Below are 10816 nucleotides of genomic sequence, written 5' to 3'. Positions count from 1 at the left end.
AAGGCAGACGCATTATATTATGAATAATTTCCAGCCGAAGGAGGTGTGGAGACCCGTCTGGCCCCGGAGCCCCTCCTCGGGGCCCGGAGCCCCTCCTCGGGGCCCGGCCATGAGGCTCTCCTCCAGGGGCTGCCATCTTTGTTTAGCTCCGTGTATAAATACTGGTTATTAATGGAGACACGAGCGCAGATGTAACCTTTTGTAGAGCGAGCGAGGGCCGCCTGTGGCACTTTCACCCAGAATCCACCTCCTCCGTCTTCTTCTTCCACGACGGCCGCTTCTTCCCTCGTGCGACGGAGAATGTGTCGTCCTCCAGAGGCGCAGAGTCTCCTTGTTACCATGCCAACTGGACCGGGACCGCCTCTATGATTCATATTTTTTTATAGAAAGTACCCAGGCGCGCTAAGGTGGACTTTAACTGGACTTCACCGCGAGCTTCTAATCCGCCCCGCGGCGTCAGCTGAGGAGGCTCGACTGGAAGGAGACGCTTTCGCTTCTCGCCGGCGTTTCAGCGCCGGATTCTGCGACGGAACAAAGCTCGGGAGGGTTGCGGGTTCAATTCTGACGGGGGACTTTCTGTCGTCATTGGAGACCAGACGCGGGAATGAATGAGTGAACGGTTGTTTGTCTGTATGACGTGAATGAGAGGGTGAACGGTTGCTCGTCTCCACTGTATTTGTGAGTGAATGAATGGTCTGTGTTTCTTTATGACGTGTGAATGAATGAGTGAATGGCCATCTTGATGTCTTGAAACGCTGAGTGACTAGTTGTACTTCTCTACCGCGTATCATATGTGAACGAATGAGTGAAGGGTTTTATGTCTCTAGGTGATGTGTGAATGAACGAGTGAATGGCCGGTCGAAGGGCCGAAGCCCTCCGACCCTCTACATAATGAATGAACGAATCAATGAAAAGGTGCGGCGGAACAATTTTCCAAATCCCGTTACTGCTGCGACGGTTTGCCGCTGTGAAACCCGGTTCGACAAACGGCGTCTCCTCTCAGTTCTTCATCGAAAAAGACGCGACGCTTCACATTCGACACGTTCGGCGGTTAAAAACAAGCGTGAGCTGATTTCTCGGGCAAACGTCCACGTGAGGTCTCCGTGTTTCCCCCCCGACCGTCCAAATAACTTCTCTCAACAACACAGCAGAAAGCTAGCGTGACCTCCTCACCCGCCACCCCCCCCCCCCCCAAACCCTTGTTATCTGGACCCAAACACGGCCCCTTTAACATTTACAATTACCCGCCGCGGGGTCTCTGCAGGGCTCGCCGGCGGCCTGGTGCTCGCGCCGACCCGAGGCCAAGTGGTGCGAGGTGTGGAAATGTAGAAAAAAATATGACTTTCTGCGCTCGGATCCCCACAGGCCCACCTCGCAAACACACACAGACATTTTTCTGTGATTTGTGCCTGTGTGAGTGTGAGTGTGCCTGTGTGTGTGTGTGTGTGTGTGTGTGCGCACGCGCACGGCGTCCTGGTCGGACAGCCCCAATGCAAACAGCGCACTCCAGCAGAAGTGCTCGGGCCGCCTCTGCACTTCGTCAGGGCAGTTAGCGATGGCCGCTCACCCGCGCACACACACACACACACACGTGATACACACCTCGTAGAGGCACTGCACTTTTGCCCACTTGACCGACGTGCGGCAGTAAAGGCTGAGGCTGAACAGGCGCGCTGACACTTAGTGTGAAGTCGCGCAAGGCGGCGAGGACCCGCAGTCGCTAGCATGTTTTCCCGAAGCGGCGTCAATAAGGGTGTTTCACAACACGCTATTTCTGGCGGCGCAGGGCGAGGGCGAGGGGGGGGTTGGCGTGGCGTCCGAGTTTGATCCGACTCCTGCGCCGCTTGCCAGATACGTTTAAAGACGGATTGAAGTTCCTCCCCGGCGGCTGAGAGTCGCCGTGTCACCTCGGCGTCCGTCTCTGTCCCGATGCCGACGCTAACCGCTCGTTGGGCGCGCCGGCCGGCGCCGCGGACGCCTCTTCGGCGCCGTGGCCTTTCCCCCTTTTTAAATCCGGCCTTTGAATGACTTTGCTCTTATAGGTTATGACATGATACCTGTCGCCGGTAGAGTAGCCTAGCGGCACCCGTCAAGCCCGGAGGATGTCGGGACGGAGCTCCCGGTGTTTTTCCCTGCCAGTGTTAGAGAGACGCTTGCCAGATGCAGACTTTGTTACATTTCATTTATTTATTTTTCTCAAATATACTGAATTTTGTCGTGGCGCTATCGGGAAAGGATAACAAACAGAGGTTGAAGTCGACGCAGCAGCAGCAGCAGCAGCAGCAGCAGCAGCAGACACTTAGACGTGGTCTTTCAGACGCTGTTTATCGGTGTTGTTTTCTCTGGAGGTCGGAGAGTCACGCCCGCGAGGGGAAGACAGCTGAGTCCAATGACGAAAAAAGTACTCGCACAAGGACGTGCACGTACTCCACCATTAAATCTTTGCGAGTGCATCTTCACATGCACGCACTGGACATACAGAGGGATGGAGAAGACGTTTCTCACAAACCCACGGGGACATGAAACTAGCAAAGCAATAATAATAATAGAGTGCAAATTAGCAGCAAAGTGCACTGTTGCATTAAACGGCTGCGCTTGTGTTTTTATTCTAAGATTCCTTTGACCCGTCCGTCCAGCCCCTCTTATCCCAGCCGGAGAGCCGAGAGGCCGGCTCACCTCGGCCCGGTCACATGTGGAGACGTACAAACGTTCCCTCATGTTTGTGTCCGATGAATCTACCGCACGCTGTCGGACTGAGGAGGAAACCTGCCTCCGACTGGACTTGGAGCGAAGGCCTTCACGCCGCCCTCCGTGAAACAGAAGCGTCGTTCAAATGTGAAAGACGTGCCTCCATCGCTGACCCAGATCTCCACCGAGGAGATGTTCACCCCTCTGAGGACCAGCCTGTCCTTCAGGAAGGGAAGCGACCGGAGGGCAGCTGCCGCTCATTTCATTCAAATGCTAAACGGTAGAATTTAACCTTCCGCCCTCGGCGCCGATCCTGTTCACCGGCACGCCGAGAGCGAAGGGCTTCTGGTGAACGTTTGCAAGCTCACCGGTTCAGCCCGATCGGTCGAACCCGATCGGTCGAGCCCGATCTCGGGCGGCCCGGTGGCTTCGGGGCTCGGCGCCGGCCGCTCGGCTCTCTAAAGACTTCTCCGGTTCCGAGCGGGGGGCTGCCAGTATCAGCCGATAAATTCCTGGTGGTATTGGTGAATAACGAAGCGAGAAATGTGCGCCTGCCGGTGAGGTTCTGCCGTCCGTTCCTCCTGAGGCTTTTGACTGACGAGAGCACTCAACTTTGGAATTCTCCTGGCGAGCCAGCCGCCGGTTTTTAAGAGCGAGTTTAATACCCAACCCCTTATTTAGGGTTTTAAGATATTCACGGAAGATCTGTAAGCGGCGTTCGACGGGCCGAGCCAGACCTCAGCCCGAGAGCCCGTCGGATTAACTATCGGCATCTGGAGCCCCCGAACCCCCGAAAGAGTGGAAACTTCAGCAATTCTGAGCGGCGGTTTCACTCCAGCCTGTCGCGCTCTTTATCCGTCTCCATTCCTCCCGTGTGAGCTGTCCTTCTCCGGAGGCGTCCCGGCGGCTGCGGCACACATGCCCGGCCACTAGTAGGCGGCGTGAGTGTTTTCTGTCACACCGGATGCACTTCCTGTCCCAGAGGAGCACACGAGTGTTTGCGTGGAGCGACGGCGAGGCGGAAGGATCGCCCGGCGTGAGCCGAACCTACGAGGTGTGTACATCCCAGGCGGAACCAGACAAAGTACTCGCAGTCCTACGGCGGTTGTTGTTGCGATTGTTGCGTTCCACTGGCCCTCCGCGACCTTAGCCAGCGCTCCGGCAACCGTTGCATTTCCACTATTTCACACAGAGAGAGGCGGCCTCGCAAATCTTTCCGCTCCGGATCCCGTTGCCATCTTGTTCCGGTTTTCAGGCGCCGCGGACGCAGTTTTGCGTTTTCTTCATTTGCGAAGACGAGGTTTCGGGCGTGTTTTCACGAGCGCCGCCTCCTCTGATTCTGTTTGCGGTTCCGTCCTCGACCCCACGGGTTACGGCCGTGTTTCTGGCCAATCTGCGACTCTCCTTTTCCAGCTTTTCGTATTTTTTGACTTGTTTTAAAGCAAAGCGAGTCAGGTGGACACGTTCTCCTCCGAAGCTCACCCATCCTCCGCCCTCGCAGCACAACCTCCGATCACGTCTCTATTCGGTCGCACTCCGTGATGTTTTCAGGTTCTCGTGGTGACCCTGGATCGGCTGCACCGGTCTTGTTATTGTCTGGGAATCTAAACCCACCCATTAGGCTCTCACTGTGATAAAACCTAAGCAGAGCCATATGGAAAAGACATATGTATACATAAATATTTTATGAAAGGACATTCATTTTCTTTTAACATACGGGATCCGGAATAATGTCTGCGTATAAAACGTATGTAAGATAGGAATTTATAGCCTCAAGCATGGTTGGAAAAATCCTCCGTAGGATTGTTAAATAGACTTTTAAACATTTTATTAAAGAAAACCGTGAAGAAAAAAAAATTAAAATGGAATCATACATCTTATCCTTATAAAATACATATCATATTCAAAAATGTATACTATATATTGTATAAATTGCATTTTATATTGCAGTTACAGTTTTAAATTTTTAATCCTCATTTTCTATAAATTGTTCATCGCATACTGAATGTATTTTTTTTACTAAAAAAAAAAACAAAATAACCAACAACCTACCATTGAAATAGCCAGTAAAACAATACATAAATGTTCAATAAACCCCCCGTGGCTGGGGAGAACGTTGGTAATGATGCAAAACTAAATAAATAACCGTTAAAAAAGTAAAATGACAAAAAGAAATAAGTCACTGCGAAACAAACGACCGCGGATGAAACCGTCGAGTCGCATGGCAGCCGAGCGTCGGCGACGGACGGTCGGATTCTCGCCGCCGTCGGACTTCCTCCTCCAACACCCGCGAGCTTTTCCTTCATGGCCTTTCAATGAAACCTGACAGGCCGTCCCTCAGGATGCCGACCCCTCGCCTCGCCAGCTGTCGCCAGGCTTTGGCGTTATCGGACGAAGGTCGCCGGTCCGGGAAGGAGAGAGAGGTTCAGTAGAATGCATCGTAGGCCTGGCCAGCATTCGCCGCTGGTGCCGAGTCACCCGACGGGAACTTCGGTCCGTCTGAGGAAACGGCCGACGAGCCCGAGCGCGTCGTTCAGATATCGTGTGTCCGAGCGAAACCCTTTGCGACCCCCCCAAAACATCGCCGTTTGGCTCGTAAAAGCCCAAAATGGCAGCTCTGATGGTCCTGTCCTGCAGACGGACGCCGCTGCTTCTTTGTCTCTGTCAGATCCACGTTTTCATTTCTGCAATAGCCGAGTTTTCAGACTTTATCCACAAAACTGTCCGATTTCCTCGGTGGATCGGAGGCGGAGAAGGTGAGGGATCATCAAGAAATCAGGTCCATAAAACAAATGTCATCTGGGATTTTATGGATGGTTCTCGCTCCCCTCAGATACGTCGCCTTGTTTATGAAGCTTTGCAGTGCAAAGTGAAGAAACCACTATGATCTCATTTCCTGCTGAATAAAACTAATCCTGTGAGATATTTTCTATCATCTCAATCTGTATACATGTATATGTATGTTTTACACATGCATATATTTGTATACATTTATCAAACTCTGTGTGTGTATAGATATTGATATATATATAATATTAATTATATATATATATTATTTCCATTTAATTCTGCATCTATCTATCTATAAGTATAATCCATTGAATTCTGTGTGTGTGTATAAATAAATGTTTTCTATGCATCTATCTAACTCTAAGTTTGATGTTACAGATAAGATGCTGTAAGTAAGTAGCATCGGACACTCGCTGCTTTTTTTAATGACCTTTTTAATAGAAGCAGATGTTAAATCAGTTTTCAGGATTTCTTGAAACATCAGTAAGAAGGAGCTCCTCCTCCGTTTGGTTCGATGCCGTTTGTCGCAGGACGACCAACATTAAAATGAGTTGATGTTTTGTGACGCCGCTCCTTGTCTCGTGCAGAAGCTGGCGGCGGCGCTGCCCAAGAGCCGGGAGACCAGGGAGGCCCCGCACAGCTGCCTGTGTCCTCCAGGTAGGTCCTCCGCCGCGTCCTCGCCACCTCCTTCACGCTCCCGTCGGGTTCTTACTGAGGAAACTCACGGTTCGGTTCCCTCGAAGAAGTGGTCAGATGTCACCCGAAGCTTTGGACGGGAGGCTGGATGGGAGGGTGGGAGGCTTTTTTGAGGTCCCACCGAAGCAAAGTCCTATTCCTGAAAGGCCCCAAACACCCGGGTTTTATAGAGAGAAGGTTCATCGAGTGTGTTGACGGAAAGTCACTCTGTCCCAACCTTTGCTCCCTCCAGACGTACAAGCAGAATGGGATTCTTCAAATATGCCGATGACGCGCTTATCTGTCTATAAAGCAAATGTTTTAGCAACTTTTTTAGCCGTTATTCTTTCATATCTTAGCTACAACATGTTTGTGAGCCCCAACTACCGACCTACACACCGTCTATTCCTTCCTTTTCCAAAGAATTTCAGAGTCATTTTGGAATCTGACGTTTCAGTTCCATTTAGGAGATTTCACACGCTTCTGTTTTTTTAATGTGCGATATTTACGTCCAGATCTAAACCCTCTGTCAAAGTCAACTTTATTGTCAATTCCTCTGCACGCGCTGGACATGCAGAGGAACCCAGAAAACATTTCTCACAATCCCATGTTGACATGAAATTAACAAAATAATAATAATAGAGTGCATCGTTCCATTAAACTATTGGGTATAAAGTATAAAGTGCGTGCATTAGAAGGCATGAAGACGGCAGAGTTTAAACATGTGTAATTTGAGTATAGAGGGTTTTTTTGTACCGTTGAGTTCTAGAGGTCAGTCAGTTGAAGCGCGATGGTGTTTGCATGCTGGTTTTCTGTGACAGAGCAACATAGCAGTGCTGAAAAGAGGAGTGGTAATATTGCGAGTCCAGTGTTGTGGGTGGCGTTGGAGGTGTGAGCGTCCCGGGAAGCGAGGGGACGCTGCGTCGCCACGCCGCCATCTTGAACGAATCTCATGATTTCATGATCTGGAATCATCGTGTCGCTTCTCCGACTGAACGCCTGCATCCGCGTTCCAGACGCCGGCTTTTTACAACCTTTTTATCAACCCTCCCCGTTTCTGTTTCCTCCTCGCCGGCTCGATCGGCCCTTTTTACAACTAATGAGTTTCACTCGAGCGTTTTCAAAAAGCCCCGCAGGTTTGCAGCCGGCGTGAGCACTTTAGTAATTATTCTCCGCCCGGTAGTTTGGAGATCATTTTCGATAAGGCCGCTGCTCTCGCCCGACACCAGACGAGTCTTCGCTCTGATGAAACAGCTTTCACTTCATCTGCTCCCATTTGGATCTGCACGGGTTTATTTTATGGATATTAATACTGTTTAAGTAAAGTCTCTTTATTTCACTGGTAAATAGACGGCAGTGATTGAGCGGCTCGGTGCAGCTGCAGTTTTAGCATTCAGAATGGATGTATTGGCATTTTTATTTCATCTAGAAGCCTGGTGACACATGTATACACACACACACACACACACACACACTCACTCACACTCACATTTTTAATCCCTTTTTTTTTATTGTTAAAGTACTGGAAACACCGTCCACCTGACCAGCATGTGCAATTTATATTCATATTTATACTCCGTGCACCTGCGCCAGTTTTGAATCCCTCTATTAGACTTGGATTATATTCTGCCCGTCCCGTCCCTCTGAGCTCGCCGCAGAGCTGGAATCCCAATCTCTTTTGCACCTCACAACTTGTGCCCAGTGATGACAATGACCTGTATTCTCTTGTTTGCACAAACAAGCTAACTGTCCGCCGGCCGCGAGCGTGAACCGCGATTATCGGTCAGCGTCTCTGCTCTGATCTCCAGCTGGGCCTTCATGTGCACGACATTTATCTTCAAATTCATTTTTATATTGTTTTGATTGTTGTCCGTATTTTGTGTTGCGCAAGAAATGCCTCTGGAAAGCGATGTGATTTGAATCTCTTTATGAGGCGGCGGCGGTATTTATGACAGAAACCTGGCCTGGGCGGGTCAGAGGAGCAACCGCCGCCTCGCTTATCAGTTTGTGATTGTCGGGGGGGAAGGGAAGGGAAGGGAAGGCAAGGGAAGGGAAGGGGTGGCACAACAAACACGGCGCTGCCATGGAAACGGCGAGCGAGGGCACTTTGATGTCTTACCTTCAAATAACCGCGGACGGCTGCGGCCGCGATGAGATGTGGTTTATGGACCGGCATTGCGCGCATTCCACGAATGTCGCCTTTCTCTTTCGGCCGATCGGACGGCATTCGTCGCGCTCGGCGGCGGGCGCGCCAGCTGGTGCCGCGGCGCCGCGCTCGCCCTTCAGCTCCCGTGCGCGAGGACGACCCGAGGTGCGTATCCGGATTATCCGGCGGCAGCGAGGCCCCCCCCCCCCCCCTGGCTCATTAGGTCATGCCGTGAGCACGCCCGGCGAGGTCACGCTTTCGATGGTTCCCGGAGACGTGCGCGGCGGGAAATGCGTCACTCCGTTTCACATTTGCATCCCGGATCCGCGGCAGCTGAGCCGTTTTCCTTCGCCGCCCGTGACGCCGCCACCTGTTTCCCGCGGGTCGCCGGCGGTCCGGGAAGGAGCGCACACACTCCTTCCGCAGGTCAGCTGTCGCCCCGACTCTGCGTCGGCCAAAGACGGCCTCAGCTGGAGAAAAGCCGAGTCGCACCGGAGGAAGCCTTTGTGGCTCCACAACCTTTTGAGGAAGGAGGCCGGTCCTCGGTGCGTTCGGAGAGCACAGGAAGCAGAACCTCGGTTCCAGAACACCACGCCTGCTACAACGGTACTTATGGTGCGCCAGTTTTTAAAAACAGTCCGTTGTTTCCTCGCAGCGAAATGGACGGAGGGATGTTTGACCGGGGAGTTTCCAAGGCTCGCAGCAGAAAACACCGAATCCTAACAGTTGCTTAGCGCCGCGCCGTGAGCGGGCCGACGCCGCCCAGCTGGAAGCTCCTTAAGAGCACCCGCCGTGGGAGCGCCGCATCAGGGGAGACCGCTGACCGTTTTACCGGTTGCTCTTTCACGCTTGTGGATCGGCATTACGACCGAAGAGGCATCCAGTTCAGGTGTGGCCGCGCCGGCTAGCGGTGCATTCGAACGTCAGTGAAACAAAAAGGTCAAAGAAATCGGGGCCATTTGACTTAATGCCTTCAGGCTGCAGGTAACATTGCTCTTTTACAGACAATTTTTTCTCTCTCTTTTGTCAGCTGCATCATTTCTGCTTTGGCTAAGATCAGATAAACAGAACTATAAGAAAATATAAGGAGTATATATAATAATAAAAAGAATATATAATGTGAGAAAAAAATAAGATCGGTAGGATTCGGTGACTCTGGTGAATTGCTTAAATAGCTCAAATGTTAGCTGCATGCTAAACGCTACTTGTGTGTGTGTGTGTGTGTGTGTGTGTGTGTGTGTGTGTGTGTGTGTGTGTGTGTGTTTGCGCCGCCCCTGGCCTCACGCAGCCCTGTGAGAACAGCGGGAGGGGCCCGCGTCCACACATTAGTGCTAATTGATCTTGTCAGCGGGACGTGGCGTCGGGCCTCGGCCCGCCAAGGTAGCGCTTTGCCGGCGGCGTGAGAGGAAAACCCCCCCGCCGGCCGCAGGTGTGACGGCCTTTCAACTCCCAGACGGCCAGATGGCCTCGTCCCGTCTTGGTTTTACGGCCTCCCGCGACCTTCTGTGTCGGACCGCCGACGCGGTGCAGAAGCAGCGGCCTGAGAAAGGAGGCCGGACGAAATCCGACCCGGGATCAGGACGTGGGTTCGGGCTGCAGAAAGAGATGGAGGAAATGATGGATTTGGAGCTTAACTCGTGTTACACTTGATTTCAAATACATAAATCATCTCTAATTGAATGGATGAGTGGATGAGCGAGTGAACGCTTGCATGTCTTCATCCGACCCATGAAGGAAGGAGTGAAGGTCGCGTCTCCATATGTGGCCTGAAAGAGAGGGTGAGTAGTTGTTCATCCCTGTATGAGCTGTGGATTGGATGAGAGGGTGATCGGTTGTAGGTTGGGCTTGGAGAGGCTGCCGACCGCAAATATTAACCCAAGAATTGAGTATTAGTATTCATGATGAAGTGAAGTCATTAACGAAGCTCCTGCGGTCAAAAGGAATGAGCGTCCAAATAGTCTTTTAAAGGATGTCGGGTGATTGAAACCATGTTTGAAGGCATCTGAGGCCGATCGATGAGGGACAGCAGGATTCTGTATTTATATCACCAATGAACACGTTCGCGGCAGATTTCAATTTTTTTTGTTTTTGTTTTACCAATAAAAAAATGCCCATTCCGTCCCTCCCGGCTCCGTTCACTGTTTCGCAGCTTAAACGCTGGACGACGTTGGACGATTTTTTCTGATTCACAAGCTTTAGAAATAAATAGCTCTAATAACACTTTAAACAGCTGAGCCCAAACGACAGTCTGGACTTTTTCGTTTTTTTTTTTTTTTTTTTAACACCTTGCTTACATTTGCACTCGCTGGGGACTCGTTTTTCACTAGAAAACATAAAGCCCAACCCCTGAAGGAAACCGCAAAACCGTGGCAACAAGTCAACAAGCAGGGAAACGAAAACACCTGTTTTACCGCCAGGCAATATAGATTTGATTAGATTTAAGAAAATACATATAAAATAGGAAAAATAAAGAAAATGCATGAAATCAAATTATCACAGAGTATTTTGGATTGAAAT

At 51.0% G+C, this 10816-nt stretch overlaps 1 protein-coding gene across 1 annotated transcript in view; it reads left to right on the top strand.

Moving 5' to 3' along the window:
- LOC147236065 (collagen alpha-1(XXV) chain-like) overlaps nt 1-6445 on the top strand; it is a 9863-nt gene extending 3418 nt beyond the window's left edge. Inside the window, exons 2-3 of the mRNA XM_086160470.1 lie at nt 6066-6182; nt 6407-6445. Of these exons, the coding sequence (XP_086016596.1) occupies nt 6066-6182; nt 6407-6445 (156 nt within the window). The remainder of the gene's footprint in view (nt 1-6065; nt 6183-6406) is intronic.
- The last annotated feature ends 4371 nt before the right edge of the window (nt 6446-10816 follow it).

This window comes from Fistularia commersonii, chromosome 2 (genome assembly GCF_037954325.1).
Source record: "Fistularia commersonii isolate RoL2024-O1a breed Wild chromosome 2, RoL_Fcom_v1.0, whole genome shotgun sequence".
NCBI lineage: Eukaryota > Metazoa > Chordata > Actinopteri > Syngnathiformes > Fistulariidae > Fistularia > Fistularia commersonii.
The sequence above is the reverse complement of the archived record's forward strand: the minus strand, read 5'-3'. Positions and strand labels throughout refer to the sequence as shown.